The 23,280-nt window shown below is 46.9% G+C and overlaps 1 protein-coding gene across 1 annotated transcript; it reads left to right on the plus strand.

Moving 5' to 3' along the window:
* The first annotated feature begins 20,923 nt into the window (after positions 1-20,923).
* On the plus strand, positions 20,924-22,000 carry LOC141020727 (uncharacterized). The gene has a single exon (XM_073495667.1). It carries the CDS (start codon positions 20,924-20,926, stop codon positions 21,998-22,000), a length of 1,077 nt encoding a protein of 358 aa, XP_073351768.1.
* Positions 22,001-23,280: the final 1,280 nt, after the last annotated feature.

The raw sequence follows: 23,280 nt of genomic DNA on the forward strand, positions 1-23,280 counted from the left end.
TCACCACATAGATCACAAAAATACCACACAAGCACCCCTGTAAACATGGCATGAATTAGAACAAAACTCATGTAGACATCAAGCTCATAGGATGCACACACAAAACGCAATGAAAAAGACAAATCACCAAGTTCTGATAACAGACAGCAGTTAACATCATATAGCACTCTTGCAACGATGATTAGGGCATCAAGATGAACTCAAACAAGCATGGCACAGTGGAATGAAATGAAGAGCATCTCATGATGAACATTTTTACATATTACACACACAACGGAGCAGTATACATGGAGTTACAGCAGGTCAAAAGTAGCACCAAAATATAACTTTTTCGGGACTTAGCAGTTTTGAAGAGAAAAAAAATAGACGCGCACGAGAATACTAAATGACGCCTAGGCGAGGCTTAGGCGGGGAGGCTCACCAGCGGTCCGCTGGGCCGGAGGGGAAGGAGAGGCGGGCTGAGCCTCGCGGGCCAGCACGGGGGGAGGCCCACGCGGGCGAGCGGAGCGCTGCGGCGTCTCCCTCGATCCCGATCGGGACCGGGAGGCAGGGCGGCGGCGCCCGATGGCGATCCCGGCGAGGGGCGGCGGTGGCTATCCAGATCCGGCTGGCTGACACCGGATCCGGGCGCGGCGGTGACGGAAGTGGCTCTGCAGGGTGCGGCGAGCGCGGTAGGGCCGGCTGCGGGCACGGGGCGCGCCGCAGCGCCAGCGCACGGGCGCGGATGCCGAGGCGGCGAGGTCCGAGGTGTTGGAAATATGCCCTAGAGGCAATAATAAAATGGTTATTATTATATTTCCTTGTTCATGATAATTGTCTATTGTTCATGTGTGAATACATAGACCACAACATGTCCCTAGTGAGCCTCTAGCTGACTAGCTCGTTGATCAATAGATGGTTACGGTTTCCTGACCATGGACATTGGATGTCGTTGATAACGGAATCACATCATTGGGAGAATGATGTGATGGACAAGACCCAATCCTAAGCATAGCACAAGATCGTGTAGTTCGTTTGCTAGAGCTTTTCTAATGTCAAGTATCATTTCCTTAGACCATGAGATTGTGCAACTCCCGAATACCGTAGGAATGCTTTGGGTGTACCAAACGTCACAACGTAACTGGGTGGCTATAAAGGTGCACTACAGGTATCTCCGAAAGTGTCTGTTGGGTTGGCACGAATCGAGACTGGGATTTGTCACTCCGTATGACGGAGAGGTATCTCTGGGCTCACTTGGTAATGCATCATCATAATGAGCTCAAGGTGACCAAGTGGTTGGTCACGGGATCATGCATTACGGTATGAGTAAAGTGACTTGTCGGTAACGAGATTGAACGAGGTATTGGGATACCGACGATCGAATCTCGGGCAAGTAACATACCGATAGACAAAGGGAGTTGTATACGGGATTGATTGAATCATCGACATCGTGGTTCATCCGATGAGATCATCGAGGAGCATGTGGGAGCCAACATGGGTATCCAGATCCCGCTGTTGGTTATTGACCGGAGAGTCGTCTCGGTCATGTCTGCGTGTCTTCCGAACCCGTAGGGTCTACACACTTAAGGTTCGGTGACGCTAGGGTTGTAAAGATATTAGTATGCGGTAACTCGAAAGTTGTTCGGAGTCCCGGATGAGATCCTGGACGTCACGAGGAGTTCCGGAATGGTCCGGAGGTAAATATTTATATATGGGAAGTCTTATTTTGGTCGCCGGAAAAGTTTCGCGCATTATCGGTATTGTACGGGAGTGCCGAAAGGGGTCCGGGGGTCCACCAAGGGGGTCCACCAGCCCCGGGGGCCACATGGGCTGTAGGGGTGTGTGCCTTGGCCTATATGGGCCAAGGCACCAGCCCCAGGAGGCCCATGCGCCAAGAGATAAGGGAAAGGGAGAGTCCTAAAGGGGGAAGGCACCTCCTAGGTGCCTTGGGGAGTATGGACTCCTCCCTGGCCACACCCTTCCTTGGAGGAAGGGCCAAGGCTGCGCCCCCCCTTCTCCCTTGCACCTATATATATGTGGGGAGGGGGAGGGCAGCAATACCCTAAGCCCTGGTGCCTCCCTCTCCCTCCCGTGACACATCTCCCTCCTCCCGCAGCGCTTGGCGAAGCCCTGTTGGTATCCCGCTACTTCCACCACCACGTCGTCGTGCTGCTGGATCTCCATCAACCTCTCCTCCCCACTTGCTGGATCAAGAAGGAGGAGACGTCGCTGCTCCGTACGTGTGTTGAACGCGGAGGTGCCGTCCGTTCGGCGCTAGGATCATCGGTGATTTGGAGCACGACGAGTACGACTCCATCAACCCCGTTCTCTTGAACGCTTCCGCTCGCGATCTACAAGGGTATGTAGATGCACTCCTCTCTCTCGTTGCTAGATGACTCCATAGATTGATCTTGGTGATGCGTAGAAAATTTTGAATTTTTGCTACATTCCCCAACAGTGGCATCATGAGCCAGGTCTATGCGTAGATTCTATGCACGAGTAGAACACAAAGTAGTTGTGGGCGATGATTTGTTCAATTTGCTTACCGTTACTAGTCTTATCTTGATTCGGTGGCATTCTGGGATGAAGCGGCCCGGACCGACCTTACACGTACTCTTACGTGAGACAGGTTCCACCGACTGACATGCACTTGATGCATAAGGTGGCTAGCGGGTGTCTGTCTCTCCCACTTTAGTCGGATCGGATTCGATGAAGAGGGTCCTTATGAAGGGTAAATAGAAATTGGCATATCACCGTTGTGGCTTTTGCGTAGGTAAGAAACATTCTTGCTAGAAACCCATAGCAGCCACGTAAAACATGCAACAACAATTAGAGGACGTCTAACTTGTTTTTGCAGGGTATGCTATGTGATGTGATATGGCCAAAAGGATGTGATGAATTATATATGTGATGTATGAGATTGATCATGTTCTTGTAATAGGAATCACGACTTGCATGTCGATGAGTATGACAACCGGCAGGAGCCATAGGAGTTGTCTTAATTTATTGTATGACATGTGTGTCAATGCAAACGCCATGAAATTACTTTACTTTATTGCTAACCGTTAGCCATAGTAGTAGAAGTAATAGTTGGCAAGACAACTTCATGAAGACACAATGATGGAGATCATGATGATGGAGATCATGGTGTCATCCGGTGACGAAGGTGATCATGCCGCGCCTCGAAGATGGAGATCAAAAGGCGCAAGATGATATTGGCCATATCATGTCACTTTATGATTTGCATGTGATGTTTGTCATGTTTACATCTTATTTGCTTAGAACGACGGTAGCATAAATAAGATGATCCCTCACTAAAATTTCAAGAGATGTGTTCCCCCTAACTGTGCACCGTTGCGAAGGTTCGTTGTTTCGAAGCACCACGTGATGATCGGGTGTGATAGATTCTAACGTTCGCATACAACGGGTGTTGACGAGCCTAGCATGTACAGACATGGCCTCGGAACACAAGCAAAACACTTAGGTTGACTTGACGAGCCTAGCATGTACAGACATGGCCTCGGAACACAAGAGACCGAAAGGTCGAACATGAGTCATATAGTAGATACGATCAACATGGAGATGTTCACCGATGATGACTAGTCCGTCTCACATGATGATCGGACACGACCTAGTCGATTCGGATCATGTATCACTTAGATGACTAGAGGGATGTCTATCTAAGTGGGAGTTCTTTAAATAATCAGATGAACTTAGTTATCATGAACATAGTCAAAAGGTCTTTGCAAATAATGCCGTAGCTTACGCTTTAGTTCTACTAAGATATGTTCCTAGCGAAAATTTAGTTGAAAGTTGATAGTAGCAATTATGCGGACTGGGTCCGTAAACTGAGGATTGTCCTCATTGCTGCACAGAAGGCTTATGTCCTTAATGCACCGCTCGGTCTGCTGAACCTCGAGCGTCGTTTGTAGATGTTACGAAACATCTGACATACACGTTTTGATGACTACGTGATAGTTCAGTGTGTGATGCTAACGGTTTAAAATTGTGGCACCAAAGAAGGTTTTGAAACGTCGCAGAACATATGAGATGTTCCAAAGACTGAAATTGGGATTTCAGACTAATGCCCACGTCAAGAGGTATGAGACCTGTGACAAGTTTCTTAAGCCTGCAAACTAAGGGAGAAAAGCTCATCGTTGAGCATGTGCTCAGATTGTCTAAGTACTACAATCACTTGAATCGAGTGGGAGTTAATCTTCCAGATGAGATAGTGATGGTTCTCCATAGTCACTGCCACCAAGCTATTAGAGCTTCGTGATGAACTATAACATATCAGGGATAGACATGATGATCCTTGAGCAACTCGCGATGTTTGACACCGCGAAAGTAGAAATCAAGAAGGAGCATCAATTGTTGATGGTTAGTAAAACCACTAGTTTCTAGAAGGGCAAGGGCAGAAAGGGATACTTCATGAAACGGCAAATCAGTTGCTGCTCTAGTGAAGAAACCCAAGGTTGAACCCAAACCCGAGACTAAGTGCTTCTGTAATGAGGGGAACGGTCACTGAAGCAGAACTACCCTAGATACTTGGTAGATGAGAAGGCTGGTAAGGTCGACAGAAGTATATTGGATATACATTATATTAATGTGTACTTTACTAGTACTCCTAGTAGCACCAGGGTATTAGATACCAGTTCAGTTGCTAAGTGTTGGTAACTCGAAATAAAAAGCTACGGAATAAATGGAGACTAACTAAAGGTGAGATGACGATATGTGTTGGAAGTGTTTCCAAGGTTGATGTGATCAAGCATCGCATGCTCCCTCTACCATCGAGATTGGTGTTAAACCTAAATAATTGTTATTTGGTGTTTGCATTGAGCATAGACATGATTGGATTATGTTTATCGCAATATGGTTATTCATTTAAGGAGAATAATGGTTACTCTATTTATTTGAATAATACCTTCAATGGTCTTGCACCTAAAATGAATGGTTTATTGAATCTCAATCGTAGTGATACACATGTTCATGCCAAAAGATATAAGATAGTAATGATAGTACCACATACTTGTGGCACTGCCACTTGAGTCATGTTGGTATAAAACGCATGAAGAAGCTCCATGTTGATGGATCTTTGGACTCACTCGTTTTTGAAAAGATTGAGACATGCGAACCATGTCTATTAGTATATATGCATGAAGAAAGTCCATACAGATGGATCATTTGGACTCACTTGATTTTGAATCACTTGAGACATGCAAATCATACCACATGGGCAAGATGACTGAAAGGCCTCGTTTTTAGTAAGATGGAACAAGAGAGCAACTTGTTGGAAGTAATACATTTGATGTGTGCAGTCCAATGAGTGCTGACGCACGCAGTGGATATCGTTATGTTCTTACTTCACAAATGATTTGAGTAGATGCTGAGAATATTTACTTGATGAAACACAAGTCTGAATTATTGAAAGGTTCAAGTAATTTCAGAGTGAAGTTGAAGATCGTCGTGACAAGAGGATAAAATGTCTGTGATATGATCATAGAGATGAATATCTGAGTTACGAGTTTGGCACACAATTAAGACATTGTGGAAATTGTTTCACAACTAATACCGCCTGGAACACCATAGTGTGATGGTGTGTCCGAACATCATAACTGCACCCTATTGTATATGGTGTATACCATGATGTCTCTTTTTGAATTACACTATCGTTTATGGGTTAGGCATTAGAGACAACCGCATTCACTCTAAATAGGGCACCACGCAATTCCGTTCAGACGACACCGTATGAACTATGGTTTAGAGAAACCTAAGTTGTCGTTTCTTAAAAGTTTGGGGCTGCGACGCTTATGTGCAAAAGTTTAAGGCTGATAAGCTCGAACCCAAAGCGGATAAATGCATCTTCATAGAATACCCAAAACAGTTGGGTATACCTCCTATTTCAGATCTGGAAGCAAAAGTGATTGTTTCTAGAAACGGGTCCTTTCTCGAGGAAAAGTTTCTCTCGAAAGAATTGAGTGGGAGGATGGTGGAGACTTGATGAGGTTATTGAACCGTCACTTCAACTAGTGTGTAGCAGGGCACAGGAAGTTGTTCCTGTGGCACCTATACCAATTGAAGTGGAAGCTTATGATAGTGATCATGAAACTTCGGATCAAGTCACTACCAAACCTCATAGGACGACAAGGATGCGTACTACTTCAGAGTGGTACGTAATCCTGTCTTGGAAGTCATGTTGTTGGACAACAATGAACCTATGAGCTGTGGAGAAGCGATGGTGGGCCCGGATTCTGACGAATGGCTCGAGCCCATAAAATCCGAGAGGATCCATGTATGAAAACAAAGTATAGACTTTGAAAGAACTACTTGATGGTCGTAAGGCTGTTGGGTGCAGATGGATTTTAAAGGGAAGACACACAATGATGGTAAGTATCACCATTAAGAAAGCTCGACTTGTCGTTAAGATGTTTTCCGACAAGTTCAAGGAGTTGACTACGATGAGATTTTCTCACTCGTAGCGATGCTAAGAGTCTGTTGGAATTATATTAGCAGTTACTGCATTATTTATGAAATCTTGCAGATAGGATGTCAAAACATTGTTTCCTCGACAATTTTCTTGAGGAAAGGTTGTATGTGATACAACCAGATGGTTTTGTCAATCCTGAAAGATGCTAACAAGTATGCAAAGCTCCAGCAATCCTTCTAAGAACTGGAGTAAGCATCTCGAAGTTGGAATGTACGCTTTGATGAGATGATCAAAGATTTTGGGTTTATACAAAGTTTATGAGAAACTTATATTTCCAAAGAAGTGAGTGGGAGCACTATAGATTTTTGATGAGTATATGTTGTTTACATATTGTTGATCAGAAATGATGTAGAGTTTCTGGAAAGCATACAGGGTTATTTGAAAAGTGTTTTTCATGGAAAACCTGGATTAAGCTACTTGAACATTGAGCATCAAGATCTATAAGGATAGATCAAAAACGCTTAATAGTACTTTCAAATGAATACATACCGTGACAAGATTTTGAAGGAGTTCAAAATAGATCAGCAAAGAAGGAGTTCTTGGCTGTGTTACAAGGTGTGAGTATTGTGTAAGACTCAAGACCTGACCACGGCAGAAGAGAGAGAAAGGACGAAGGTCGTCTCCTATGCTTTAGACGTAGGCTCTACAGTATGCTATGCTGTGTACCGCACCTGAAGTGTGCCTTGCCATGAGTTAGTCAAGGGGTACAATAGTGATCCAGGAATGGATCACATGACAGCGGTCAAACTTATCCTTAGTAACTAGTGGACTAAGGAATTTTCTCGATTATGGAGGTGGTAAAAGAGTTCGTCGTAAAGGGTTACGTCGATGCAAACTTTCACACTAATCCGGATGACTCTGAGTAGAAAACCGGAATCGTATAGTAGAGCAATTATTTGGAATAGCTCCAAGTAGCGCGTGGTAGCTGCATCTACAAGATGAAATAGAGATTTGCGAAGTACACACGGATCTGAATGTTGCAGACCCGTTGACTAAAACCTCTCTCACAAGCAGAACATGATCAAACCCTAGAACTCATTGAGTCTTAATCACATGATGATGTGAACTAGATTATTGACTCTAGTAAACTCTTTGGGTGTAGTCACATGGCGATGTGGACTATGAGTGTTAATCACATGGCGATGTGAACTAGATTATTGACTCTAGTGCAAGTGGGAGACTGTTGGAAATATGCCCTAGAGGCAATAATAAAATGGTTATTATTATATTTCCTTGTTAATGATAATTGTCTATTGTTCATGCTATAATTGTGTTATCCGGAAACCGTAATACATCTGTGAATACATAGACCACAACATGTCCCTAGTGAGCCTCTAGCTGACTAGCTCGTTGATCAATAGATGGTTACGGTTTCCTGACCATGGACATTGGATGTCGTTGATAACGGAATCACATCATTAGGAGAATGATGTGATGGACAAGACCCAATCCTAAGCATAGCACAAGATCGTGTAGTTCGTTTGCTAGAGCTTTTCTAATGTCAAGTATCATTTCCTTAGACCATGAGATTGTGCAACTCCCGGATACCGTAGGAATGCTTTGGGTGTACCAAACGTCACAACGTAACTGGGTGGCTATAAAGGTGCACTACAGGTATCTCCGAAAGTGTCTGTTGGGTTGGCACGAATCGAGACTGGGATTTGTCACTCCGTATGACGGAGAGGTATCTCTGGGCCCACTTGGTAATGCATCATCATAATGAGCTCAAAGTGACCAAGTGGTTGGTCACGGGATCATGCATTACGGTACGAGTAAAGTGACTTGTCGGTAACGAGATTGAACGAGGTATTGGGATACCGACGATCGAATCTCGGGCAAGTAACATACCGATAGACAAAGGGAATTGTATACGGGATTGATTGAATCATCGACATCGTGGTTCATCCGATGAGATCATCGAGGAGCATGTGGGAGCCAACATGGGTATCCAGATCCCGCTGTTAGTTATTGACCGGAGAGTCGTCTCGGTCATGTCTGCGTGTCTCCTGAACCCGTAGGGTCTACACACTTAAGGTTCGGTGACGCTAGGGTTGTAAAGATATTAGTATGCGGTAACCCGAAAGTTGTTCGGAGTCCTGGATGAGATCCCGGACGTCACGAGGAGTTCCGGAATGGTCCGGAGGTAAAGATTTATATATGGGAAGTCTTATTTTGGTCGCCGGAAAAGTTTCGCGCATTATCGGTATTGTACCGGGAGTGCCGAAAGGGGTCCGGGGGTCCACCAGCCCCGGGGGCCACATGGGCTATAGGGGTGTGCGCCTTGGCCTATATGGGCCAAGGCACCAGCCCCAAGAGGCCCATGCACCAAGAGATAAGGGAAAGGGAGAGTCCTAATGGGGGAAGGCACCTCCAAGGTGCCTTGGGGAGGATGGACTCCTCCCTGGCCGCACCCTTCCTTGGAGGAAGGGCCAAGGCTGCGCCCCCCTTCTCCCTTGCCCCTATATATATGTGGGGAGGGGGAGGGCAGCAATACCCTAAGCCCTGGCGCCTCCCTCTCCCTCCCGTGACACATCTCCCTCCTCCCGCAGCGCTTGGCGAAGCCCTGTTGGTATCCCGCTACTTCCACCACCACGTTGTCGTGCTGCTGGATCTCCATCAACCTTTCCTCCCCACTTGCTGGATCAAGAAGGAGGAGACGTCGCTGCTCCGTACGTGTGTTGAACGTGGAGGTGCCGTCCGTTCGGCGCTAGGATCATCGGTGATTTGGATCACGACGAGTACGACTCCATCAACCCCGTTCTCTTGAACGCTTCCGCTCGCGATCTACAAGGGTATGTAGATGCACTCCTCTCTCTCGTTGCTAGATGACTCCATAGATTGATCTTGGTGATGCGTAGAAAATTTCGAATTTTTGCTGCGTTCCCCAACACGAGGGACGGCGGCGGAGACTGGCGGCGGGGCTGGATCCGGACGGCGGCGCGGGGAGACGGGCCGGGAGGGCCCGATCCGGGCTCTTCCGGCCGCGGCAGCGGGAACGGCGGGGGTGGACACGTGTCGGCACGGGATTCGCTGCGGCGGGCGGCGCGGACGTGTCCGGCGGGATTGGACATGTCCGGCGGCGCGGGGGAGCGTGCTAGGGTTTGGACTGCGAGAAATCTCGGGGGAGAGGCATATTTATAGATAGAGGGAGCTAGCAGACTCCAAATGGGGAGCGGTTTTCGCCCACACGATCGTGATCGAACGTCCGAGAGCATGGAGGGGGTTTGGATGGACTAGTTGGCTGTGGTGGAGGGGTGCTGGGCTGCAAGAGAGAGGGGTTTCGGGCTACGCGGTTAACCGTTGGGGCATCAAACGACCTCCAAATGGAACGAAATTTGATGAGCGGTCTACCGGTACTATACCAAGGCCACTCGGAAAATCTCGGCCCATTCCGAGAACGTTTTTCTCCTGCTCACGAAACAGGGGCTGAGAGGGGCGACGGGCGCGTGCGAGAGTGTCGGATCGCGAAACGGACAACGGGGAAAAGGACCGGATGCAAGTTTTGAAAGACATGCAAATGAAATGCAGATGATGACATGGAAAAATGCAACACGCAAGCAAATGACATGGCAACAACGACGAATAACTGGAAGACACCTGGCGCATCGGATCCGGGGCGTTACAGTTATGCGCTATCTGAAAGGTACTATGAACTATGTGAAGGAAATATGCCCTAGAGGCAATAATAAAGTTATTATTTATTTCCTTATATCATGATAAATGTTTATTATTCATGCTAGAATTGTATTAACCGGAAACATAATACATGTGTGAATACATAGACAAACAGAGTGTCACTAGTATGCCTCTACTTGACTAGCTCGTTAATCAAAGATGGTTATGTTTCCTAGCCATAGACATAAGTTGTCATTTGATTAACGAGATCACCTCATTAGGAGAATGACGTGATTGACTTGACCCATTCCGTTAGCTTAGCACCCGATCGTTTAGTATGTTGCTATTGCTTTCTTCATGACTTATACATGTTCCTCTGACTATGAGATTATGCAACTCCCGTTTACCGGAGGAACACTTTGTGTGCTACCAAACGTCACAACGTAAATGGGTGATTATAAAGGTGCTCTACAGGTGTCTCCAAAGGTACTTGTTGGGTTGGCGTATTTCGAGATTAGGATTTGTCACTCCGATTGTCGGAGAGGTATCTCTGGGCCCACTCGGTAATGCACATCACTATAAGCCTTGCAAGCATTGTGACTAATAAGTTAGTTGCGGGATGATGTGTTACGGAACGAGTAAAGAGACTTGCCGGTAACGAGATTGAACTAGGTATCGAGATACCGACGATCGAATCTCGGGCAAGTAACATACTGATGACAAAGGGAACAACGTATGTTGTTATGCGGTCTGACCGATAAAGATCTTCGTAGAATATGTGGGAGCCAATATGGGCATCCAGGTCCCGCTATTGGTTATTGACCGGAGACGTGTCTCGGTCATGTCTACATAGTTCTCGAACCCGTAGGGTCCGCACACTTAAAGTTACGATGACAGTTTTATTATGAGTTTATGTATGTTGATGTACCGAAGGAGTTCGGAGTCCCGGATGAGATCGGGGACATGACGAGGAGTCTCGAAATGGTCGAGACGTAAAGATCGATATATTGGACGACTATATTCGGACTTCGGAAAGGTTCCGAGTGATTCGGGTATTTTTCGGAGTACCGGAGAGTTACGGGAATACGTATTGGGCCTTATTGGGCCATACGGGAAAGAAGAAAAAGGGCCTCAAGGGTGGCCGCACCCCTCCCCTTGGTCTGGTCCGAATTGGACTAGGGAAGGGGCGCGCCCCCTTCCTTCCTTCTCTTTTTCCCTTCCTCTTTTCCTATCTCATATGGGAGGTGGAATCCTACTAGGACTAGGGAGTCCTAGTAGGACTCCACACTTGGTGCGCCCCTCCTAGGGCCGGCCTCCTCCTCCCTTGCTCCTTTATATACGGGGGCAGGGGGGCACCCCAGAGACACAACAATTGATCCTTGAGATCTTTTAGCCGTGTGCGGTGCCCCCTCCACCAAATTACACCTCGATAATATCATTGCGGAGCTTAGGCGAAGCCCTGCGTCGGTAGAACATCATCATCGTCACCACGCCGTCGTGCTGACGAAACTCTCCGTCAACACTCGGCTGGATCGGAGTTCGAGGGACGTCATCGAGCTGAACGTGTGTAGAACTCGGAGGTGCCGTGCGTTCGGTACTTGATCGGTCGGATCGTGAAGACGTACGACTACATCAACCGCGTTGTGATAACGCTTCCGCTGTCGGTCTACGAGGGTACGTTGACAACACTCTCCCCTCTCGTTGCTATGCATCACCATGATCTTGCGTGTGCGTAGGAAATTTTTTGAAATTACTACGTTCCCCAACAGTGGCATCCGAGCCTTGTTTTATGCGTTGATGCTATGCACGAGTAGAACACAAGTGAGTTGTGGGCGATATAAGTCATACTGCTTACCAGCATGTCATACTTTGGTTTAGCGGTATTGTGAGATGAAGCGGCCTGGACCGACATTACGCGTACGCTTACGCGAGACTGGTTTCACCGTTCGGAGCACTCGTTGCTTAAAGGTGACTGGCGGGTGTCTGTCTCTCTCACTTTAGTTGAACCGAGTGTGGCTACGCCCGGTCCTTGCGAAGGTTAAAACAGCACCAACTTGACAAACTATCGTTGTGGTTTTGATGCGTAGGTAAGAACGGTTCTTGCTAAGCCCGTAACAGCCACGTAAAACTTGCAACAACAAAGTAGAGGACGTCTAACTTGTTTTTGCAGGGCATGTTGTGATGTGATATGGTCAAGACATGATGTGATATAATGTGTTGTATGAGATGATCATGTTTTGTATCGAGTTATCGGCAACTGGCAGGAGCCATATGGTTGTCGCTTTATTGTATGAGATGCAATCGCCATGTAATAGTTTTACTTTATCACTAAGCGGTAGCGATAGTCGTAAAAGCAATAAGTTGGCGAGACGACAACGATGCTACGATGGAGATCAAGGTGTCGCGCCGGTGACGATGGTGATCATGACGGTGCTTCGGAGATGGAGATCACAAGCACGGTGCTTCGGAGATGGAGATCACAAGTAGAAGATGATGATGGCCATATCATATCACTTATATTGATTGCATGTGATGTTAATGCTTTATGCATCTTATCTTGCTTTGATTGACGGTAGCATTATAAGATGATCTCTCACTAAAATTTCAAGATAAAAGTGTTCTCCCTGAGTATGCACCGTTGCAAAAGTTCTTCGTGCTGAGACACCACGTGTTAATCGGGTGTGATAGGCTCTACGTTCAAATACAACGGGTGCAAAACAGTTGCACACGCGGAATACTCAGGTTAAACTTGACGAGCCTAGCATATACAGATATGGCCTCGGAACACAGAGACCGAAAGGTCGAGCGTGAATCATATAGTAGATATGATCAACATAGTGATGTTCACCATTGAAACTACTCCATCTCACGTGTTAATCGGACATGGTTTAGTTGCTTTGGATCACGTAATCACTTAGATGATTAGAGAGATGACAATCTAAGTGGGAGTTCTTAAGTAATATGATTAATTGAACTTAAATTTATCATGAACTTAGTCCTGATAGTATTTTGCAAATTATGTTGTAGATCAATAGCTCGCGTTGTTGCTTCCCTGTGTTTATTTTTTGTTCCTAGAGAAAAAATTATGTTCAAAGATGTTAGTAGCAAAGATGCGGATTGGATCCGTGATCTGAGGATTATCCTCATTGCTGCACAGAAAAATTATGTCCTTGATGCACCGCTAGGTGACAGACCTATTGCAGGAGCAGATGCAGACGTTATCAATGTTTGGCTAGCTCAATATGATGACTACTTGATAGTTTAGTGCACCATGCTTAACGGCTTAGAATCGGGACTTCAAAGACGTTTTGAACGTCATGGACCATATGAGATGTTCCAGGAGTTGAAGTTAATATTTCAAGCAAATACCCGAGTTGAGAGATATGAAATCTCCAACAAGTTCTATAGCAAAAAGATGGAGGAGAATCGCTCAACTAGTGAGCATGTGCTCAGATTGTCTGGGTACTACAATCGCTTGAATCAAGTGGGAGTTTATCTTCCAGATAAAATAGTGATTGACAGAATTCTCTAGTCACCATCACCAAGTTAGTAGAACTTCGTGATGAACTATGGTATGCAAGGGATGACGAAAGTAATTCCCGAGCTCTTCGTGATGCTGAAATCGACGAAGGTAGAAATCAAGAAAAACATCAAGTGTTGATGGTTAACGAGACCACTTCAAGTGTTGATGGTTGACGAGACCGCTAGTTTCAAGAAAAGGGCAATGGAAAAAAAGGGGAACTTCAAAAAGAACGGCAAGCAAGTTGCTGCTCAAGTGAAGAAGCCTAAGTCTGGTCCTAAGCCTGAGACTAAGTGCTTCTACTGCAAAGGGACTGGTCACTGGAAGCGGAACTACCCCAACTATTTGGTGGATAAGAAGGATGGCAAAGTGAACAAAGGTATATTTGATATACAGATTATTTATGTGTACTTTACTAGTGTTTATAGCAATCCCTCGGTAATTGATACTGGTTCAGTTGCTAAGAGTAGTAACTCGAAACGGGAGTTGCAGAATAAACAGAGACTAGTAAAAGTGAACAAAGGTATATTTGATATACAGATTATTGATGTGTACTTTACTAGTGTTTATAGCAACCCCTCGGTAATTGATACTGGTTCAGTTGCTAAAGAGTAGTAACTCGAAAACGGGAATTGCAGAATAAACAGAGACTAGTAAAAGGCGAGGTGATGATGTGTGTTGGAAGTAGTTCCAAGATTGATATGATCATCATCGCACACTCCCTGCACTTTCGGGATTAGTGTTGAAACTAAATAAGTGTTATTTGGTGTTTGCGTTGAGCATGAATATGATCTGATCATGTTTATTGCAATACGGTTATTCATTTAAGTTAGAGAACAATTGTTGTTCTGTTTACATGAATAAAACCTTTATGGTCATACACACCAATGAAAATGGTTTGTTGGATCTCGATCGTAGTGATACACATATTCATAATATTGAAGCCAAAAGATGCAAAGTTAATAATGATAGTGCAACTTATTTTTGGTACTGCCGTTTAGGTCATATTGGTGTAAAGCGCATGAAGAAACTCCATACTGATGGGATTTTTGGAATCACTTGATTATGAATCACTTGATGCTTGCGAACCGAGCCTCATGGGCAAGATGACTAAAACGCCGTTCTCCGGAACTGTGGAGAGAGCAACAGATTTGTTGGAAATCATACATACAGATGTATGTGGCCCGATGAATATTGAGGCTCATAGCAGGTATCATTATTTTCTGACCTTCATAGATGATTTGAGCAGATATGGGTATATCTACTTAATGAAACAGAAGTCTGAAACATTTAAAAAGTTCACATAATTTCAGAGTGAAGCGGAAAATCATCGTAACAAGAAAATAAAGTTTCTACGATCTGATCATGGAGAAGAGTATTTGAGTTACGAGTTTGGCCTTCAGTTAAAACAATGTGAAATTGTTTCACTACTCACGCCACCTCGAACACCACAGCATAATGGTGTGTCCGAACGTCATAAACGTACTTTATTGGATATAGTGCAATCTATGATGTCTCTTACCAATTTACCACTATCGTTTTGGGTTATGCATTAGAGACAGCTACATTCACGTTAAATAGGGCACCATCAAAATCCGTTGAGACGACGCCTTATGAACTGTGGTTTGGCAAGAAACCAAAGTTGTCGTTTCTTAAAATTTTGGGGTTGCGATGCTTATGTGAAAAAATTTCATCCTGATAAGCTCAAACCCAAATCGGAGAAATGTGTCTTCATAGGATACCCAAAGGAGACAGTTGGGTACACCTTCTATCACAGATCCGAAGGCAAGACATTCGTTGCTAAGTATGGATCCTTTCTAGAGAAGGAGTTTCTCTCGAAAGATTTGAGTGGGAGGAAAGTAGAACTTGATGAGGTAACTGTACCTGCTCCCTTATTGGATCACAGAAATCTCTTCTTGTGACTTCTACACCAATTAGTGAGGAAGTTAATGATGATGATCATGTAACTTCAGATCAAGTTACTACCAAACCTCGTAGGTAAACCAGAGTAAGATCCGCACCAGAGTGGTACGGTAATCCTGTTCTGGAGGTTATGTTACTAGACCGTGACGAACCTACGAACTATGAAGAAGCGATGGTGAGCCCAGATTCCGCAAAATGGCTTGAGGCCATGAAATCTGAGATGAGATCCATGTATGAGAACAAAGTGTGGACTTTGGTTGACTTGCCTGATGATCGGCAAGCAATTGAAAATAAATGGATTGTCAAGACGAAGACGGACGCTGATAGTAGTATCACTATCTACAAAGCTAGAATTGTCGCAAAAAGGTTTTCGACAAGTTCAAGATGTTGACTACGATGAGAGTTTCTCACTCGTATCTATGCTTAAGTCTGTCCGAATCATGTTAGCAATTGCCGCAATTTATGAAATCTGGCAAAGTGATAAACAAAACTGCATTCCTTGATGGATTTTTTAAAGAAGAGTTGTATATGATACAACCAGAAGGTTTTGTCAATCCTAAAGGTGCTAACAAAATATGCAAGCTCCAGCGATCCATCAATGGACTGGTGCAAGCATCTCGGAGTTGGAATATACGCTTTGATAAGTTGATCAAAGCATATAGTTGTATACAGACTTGCGGTGAAGCCTGTATTTACAAGAAAGTGAGTGGGAGCACTACAGCATTTCTGATAAGTATATGTGAATGACATATTGTTGATCGGAAATAATGTAGAATTATTCTACAAAGCATAAAGGAGTGTTTGAAAGGAGTTTTTCAAAGATAGACCTCGGTGAAGCTGCTTACATATTGAGCATCAAGATCTATAGAGATAGATGAAGACGCTTGATAAGTTTTTCAATGAGTACATACCTTAACAAGATTTTGAAGTAGTTCAAAATAGAACAGTCAAAGAAAAGAGTTCTTGCCTGTGTTACAAGGTGTGAAATTGAGTAAAGACTCAAAGCCCGACCACGACAAAAGATAGAAAGAGAATGAAAGTCATTCCCTATGCCTTGGCCATAGGTTCTATAAAGTATGCCATGCTGTGTACCAGATCTATTGTATACCCTACACTGATTTTGGCAAGGGAGTACAATAGTGATCTAGGAGTAGATCACTGGACAGCGGTCAAAATTATCCTTACTGGAATAAGGATATGTTTCTCGATTATGGAAGTGACAAAAGGCTCGTCGTAAAAGGTTACATCGATGCAAGTTTTGACACTAATCTAGATGACTCTAAGTCTCGGTCTAGATACATATTGAAAGTGGGAGCAATTAGCTAGAGTAGCTCCATGCAGAGCATTGTAGACATAGAAATTTGCAAAATACTTACGGATCTGAATGTGACAGACCCGTTGACTAAAATTATCTCACAAGCAAAACATGATCACACCTTAGTACTCTTTGGGTGTTAATCACATAGCGATGTGAACTAGATTACTGACTCTAGTAAACCCTTTGGGTGATGGTCACATGACGATGTGAACCATGGGTGTTAATCACATGGTGATGTGAACTATTCATGTTAAATCACATGGCGATGTGAACTAGATTATTGACTCTAGTGCAAGTGGGAGACTGAAGGAAATATGACCTAGAGGCAATAATAAAGTTATTATTTATTTCCTTATATCATGATAAATGTTTATTATCCATGTTGGAATTGTATTAACCGGAAACATAATACGTGTGTGAATACATAGACAAACTGAGTGTCACTAGTATGCCTCTACTTGACTAGCTCGTTAATCAAAGATGGTTATGTTTCCTAGCCATAGACATAAGTTGTCATTTGATTAACGAGATCACCTCATTAGGAGAATGACGTGATTGACTTGACCCATTCCGTTAGCTTAGCACCCGATCGTTTAGTATGTTGCTATTGCTTTCTTCATGACTTATACATGTTCCTCTGACTATGAGATTATGCAACTCCCGTTTACCGGAGGAACACTTTGTGTGCTACCAAACGTCACAACGTAAATGGGTGATTATAAAGGTGCTCTACAGGTGTCTCCAAAGGTACTTGTTGGGTTGGCGTATTTCGAGATTAGGATTTGTCACTCCGATTGTCGGAGAGGTATCTCTGGGCCCACTCGGTAATGCACATCACTATAAGCCTTGCAAGCATTGTGACTAATAAGTTAGTTGCGGGATGATGTGTTACGGAACGAGTAAAGAGACTTGCCGGTAACGAGATTGAACTAGGTATCGAGATACCGACGATCGAATCTCGGGCAAGTAACATACTGATAACAAAGGGAACAACGTATGTTGTTATGCGGTCTGACCGATAAAGATCTTCGTAGAATATGTGGGAGCCAATATGGGCATCCAGGTCCCGCTATTGGTTATTGACCGGAGACGTGTCTCGGTCATGTCTACATAGTTCTCGAACCCGTAGGGTCCGCATGCTTAAAGTTACGATGACAGTTTTATTATGAGTTTAAGTATGTTGATGTACCGAAGGAGTTCGGAGTCCTGGATGAGATCGGGGACATGACGAGGAGTCTCGAAATGGTCGAGACGTAAAGATCGATATATTGGACGACTATATTCGGACTTCGGAAAGGTTCCGAGTGATTCGGGTATTTTTCGGAGTACCGGAGAGTTACGGGAATACGTATTGGGCCTTATTGGGCCATACGTGAAAGAAGAAAAAGGGCCTCAAGGGTGGCCGCACCCCTCCCCTTGGTCTGGTCCGAATTGGACTAGGGAAGGGGCGCGCCCCCTTCCTTCCTTCTCTTTTTCCCTTCCTCTTTTCCTATTCCATATGGGAGGTGGAATCCTACCAGGACTAGGTAGTCCTAGTAGGACTCCACACTTGGTGCGCCCCCTCCTAGGGCCGGCCTCCTCCTCCCTTGCTCCTTTATATACGGGGGCAGGGGGCACCCCAGAGACACAACAATTGATCCTTGAGATCTTTTAGCCGTGTGCGGTGCCCCCCTCCACCAAATTACACCTCGATAATATCATTGCGGAGCTTAGGCGAAGCCCTGCGTCGGTAGAACATCATCATCGTCACCACGCCGTCGTGCTGACGAAACTCTCCGTCAACACTCGGCTGGATCGGAGTTCGAGGGACGTCATCGAGCTGAACGTGTGTAGAACTCGGAGGTGCCGTGCGTTCGGTACTTGATCGGTCGGATCGTGAAGACGTACGACTACATCAACCGTGTTGTGATAACGCTTCCGCTGTGGGTCTACGAGGGTACGTGGACAACACTCTCCCCTCTCGTTGCTATGCATCACCATGATCTTGCGTGTGCGTAGGAAATTTTTTGAAATTACTACGTTCCCCAACACTATGGACTTCACTATATCGGATACCCGTTGCTACTTGAAGGGTATAGTGATGCGAATTGGATCTCTGATGCTGATGAGATGAAGGCCACAACTGGGTATGTGTTTACTCTTGGAGGTGGTGCTGTTTCCTGGAAGTCTTGCAAGCAAACTATCTTAACAAGATTGACAATGGAAGCAGAATTAACAGCATTAGACACATCGGGTGGCGAAGCAGAATGGTTTCGAGATCTGTTGATGGACTTGCCAGTGGTTGAGAAGCCGGTTCCGGCCAGCCTTATGAACTGCGACAATCAAACAGTTATTGTCAAGGTGAAGAGTTCAAAGGACAACATGAAGTCCAACAAACACATAAGAATGAGATTGAAAGCTGTCAGAAAATTGAGAAACTCTGGAGTGATAGCGTTGGATTATATCCAAACAGCTAAGAATTTGGCAGATCCCTTCACTAAAGGGCTATCACGTGTTGTGATAGATAGCGCATCAAGGGAGATGGGTATGAGACCCACATGAGTTGCCATGGTAGTAACCCAACCTATGTGATCGGAGATCCTGTGAAGTAGGACCTGGGAAAACAAGCCAGCGGTGAACTGAGGAGAGTAAATTTGCTAACCCACTCCGTTGGAGATGCAATACTTTGGGAAACTGTATGGAAGGATGACTACTGTCTTAATGTGTTCCAAGGCTTATATGTATAAGCAAGATGCTATCCTACAGAGCGATCTTTGGAGGAACACACCTATATGAGTCCGACTGCTGGTCACAATCTATGAGATTGGGGTGATCTCTAGCAAGCTCATGAACAGGCCAGGAGTGTGACTAATATGCTCCTCCCGAGGGGTCGGCCTTCGGCAGCCTCATATCAGTGAGACTTGTGGTGAAACTTCTTGACGCCAAACTGAGAAGTCAAGGCATAGTCCATTGTTCAGTTGTGAAGGAGTGTAACTACTTGGTCTAGGTGGAGCTCAACCTTAATCGGTCTCCACTGAGATGCCGGTATATCAAAACAGCGTTTGGAACAAAGGACAAGTGGGCCCCTGAGATCTGGTGGAGGATTGTTGAAATATGAGATGGGCCTAGAGCCCATATGACAATTTCAGATTTAATCTCTAAGGGCCCATGGAGGGTGGCATGACAAGGTGGTGGGAAGTTTAGTCCCACCCCGGAAGTGGAAGGAGAGTTGGAGTGCTTTATAAGGGATTTTCTCCGTCATGCTATTGGAGCTTGAGAAGGAAAGAAGCCCTCGCGCACTCCTCCTCCTCCACTCGCCTCGCCGCGACGCGCCGCGGGTTGCGGGATTGAGCCGAGCCGAGCTCACTCCTATGCGCTTCTTTTTGCCGGTCAGGAACGGAGAGTCTTTGACAGGTAGGGCCACGATCTGAGACGTCGGGTCATGGGCTACCGACTTGGACGTGGGTTCAGCCCACGTCTCTCCATGCGCGGCCGCACATATATATGTGGGGCGCTGCCAACCCTAGCCGCCGCGAAAACAGAACACATCTCCATCTCCGCCTCCACGCCCACGTTGTTCCTCTGCTGCTGCTGCCGCCGGCGACTCCGTCCCGTTCACCGTGTACACGGTTGACGGGAGAGCAGGCCCCCGAAACCCCGCCTCTCCGGATCGGGAGAGGGGCGATTAGGTTTTTGGGTAGCGACTACGCGACTGCTCGCTTCTGTTCATCTACGTCCGCATCACCTTCCTCATCACCATGTTGACCGCGCCGCTGCTGAGAAGGCCGAGGCCGACAAGAAGGCTGCTGAGGATGCCGCGGCTGCTGCCACCGCCACCGCCGCCGCGTGGCCGATTGGAGGGTATACATCGTTTATCCCTCTCGTGTTTCTTTCTGTTGTAGCAGTACTAGCAATATGCGTAGATGTTTCTACTATGCGCGTAATACATGCTCTGTTAGATCGTAATCAATGTGTTATCAATGCTGTCCATGTCATGCTCATGATTCATTCATATGGATTAATTTAATCTAAAAACTGCCTATTTCCTTATCAGTGAGGATATCAACCATACCGGCCGTGGACGGCAGGCACACAGTACTCCATGTGCATCTTCCTGCCTGACGCGTACGACGGCCTGCGGAGCCTCGTCGACCAGATAACCTCCCGTCCGGGCTTCGTGCATGATCACCTGCCAGCGATCCCCGTCAAGGTCGGTGACTTCGGGGTTCCCAAGTTCAAACTTGATTTCACGAGCAAAATGGTCGAGATCCTCGAACAGCTTGGGCTTGTTCTGCCGTTCGGCATGGGTTCTGACCTGTCAGACATGGTGGAGGACGACGGCACCGGCTTGCCTTTGGTGGTTCGTGACGTCATCCATAAGGCTGTCATCGAGCTCAACGAGGAAGGGACGGAAGCCGCAGCTCTCACCATGATGATTGCGGCTCCTGGAGCTGCTCCCATGGCAATGCCGGAGCCGAGGGTGTATTTCATAGTCGAGGAGGCGTCCGGCGCGATCATGTTTGCAGGGCATGTCGTCGACCCTAGCAATGGCAGCGGCCCTGCCCCTGTGCGGACTGGGAAACGGAAACATGAGGGTGCACTTATTAACGAGGAGCGGCTACCTGCTAGAAGATTCGAGTTGTTGCCGGTGACCAGAAACCCGCCGGTGCAGTTCGACACAATAGGCATGATTGGCTCCAGTGGCCTGGCAATGCTCGCCGCCAGGCTCACGAGGCCCCTCACCGAGGGGAGCACAGACGGCAATCTAGTCTTCTCGCCGCTGTCCATCTACGCCGCTCTCGTGCTCCTGGCCGCCGGCGCCCGGGACGCCACACTGGAGGAGATACTCCGCATCCTAGGAGCGAGGACGCGCAGCGAGCTCGAGAACTTCGTGTCGCGCTTGGCAGCCGACGCGCTCCAGGATAGGTCCACCTCGGGCGGTCCCCGCATGGCGTTCGTGTGCGGCGTGTGGAGCAACCTGACGCGGCCACTGAAGCCGGCCTTCCGTGAGGCTGTGGTGGGCACGTACAAGGCAGAGGCTAGCACCGTCGACTTCCACGGCGCGCCGGAGGAACCTTATCGACTTGGTCCTCCCAGAGGGCTCGATACACCGAACGACCCAGGTCGTGCTCGGCAACGCCATGTACTTCAAGGGCACGTGGGAGGACCAGCCGTTTGACATGAGACACACCACGCACAAGCCCTTCCACCGGCTGGACCACACTACCAGAAAAACTTCGTTTGTCGACGGCCAAATCTATGCCGATGGCACCCGTCGGCATAAATGCCGCTATGCCGACGGCCAAGGGCAGGCCGTAGGCGTAGAAAAGCCGTCGGCATAAATACATATATGCCGACGGGGCCGTCGGCATATACGAGGCCGTCGGGACCGCTCGAGGTACGCCTACGGGCCCGTCGGCATAGGAGCGGCCGTCGGCATAGCCCTTGCCGTCAGCGCTGACCGTTTGACGACGTTGAGCCTACGCCAACGGGTGGTAACGGCGGCCGTCGGCATACCCGTGCCAGCCCTATGCCGACGTCGGCATAGACCTGGCCCATACCCCTCTGCCACGTCATCGATCCGTGTGCTATGCCATGTCATCGATCCGTGGGACTGCACCTCCGTGTGTGCATAGATATGCCGACGGCTAGGCCGTCGGCATACATTTTGTTAGTTTTATTTTAAATTTCGCTTTATACTACCTATGGCAAATATATGCCTAGGTATAGCCGTCGGCATAGGCCCCTCTGCCACGTCATCGATCCGTGCGCCATGCCACGTCAACGATCCGTGGGACTGCACCTCCGTGTGTGCACAGGTATGCAGACGGCCTAGCCGTCGGCATACAATTTTTTTATTTTTACTTTATTTTCTCATTTTTACTTTATTTTAGTTTTTGTTTTTGCATAAGATAATTATGCCTTATCTAAAAAAACATACCCTGATTGTATATCGATTGCCCCCCGTTACGAACGTCGCTATCGCCGTGTCACGGAGTGGGGAAACGGTCGACACGGAGGGAATTCTAGTTGGTGGGGGGATTCGGGGTGTAGCTATCTCCCCGAAACATCGCACGGGTCCCGATGCATATGTGAAAGTGTTCAGGCATGCGTAGACGCCCGTCTTGGGGCTCCGCGGTGTGCCCCCCTGCACGCAAGGCAGTGCCGCCGTCACTTGGATGGGGGCACACCCCGGAGACGCGTGCCGCCTCTTCGGACATGCCACCACACCACCCCGCATGTATGAGGGCCCGGTGCGACGCTCGGGTGGCATTGCTACCCCCCAGGGCCCCCGTCCCGCCTAACCCTGTAGCGACCACGGGATCTAGCCCTTTGACTTTGCACGGACGGGCTTTGAGCAGTGGACCTATCCACCCGGTTGTGGTAGGTCAGCCCATAGGAACACTTTGGAGCAACATCCGGGCCAGACCCACGGCAAGATCCCCTCCGTGTAGACCC

This window comes from Aegilops tauschii, chromosome 3 (genome assembly GCF_002575655.3).
Source record: "Aegilops tauschii subsp. strangulata cultivar AL8/78 chromosome 3, Aet v6.0, whole genome shotgun sequence".
NCBI lineage: Eukaryota > Viridiplantae > Streptophyta > Magnoliopsida > Poales > Poaceae > Aegilops > Aegilops tauschii.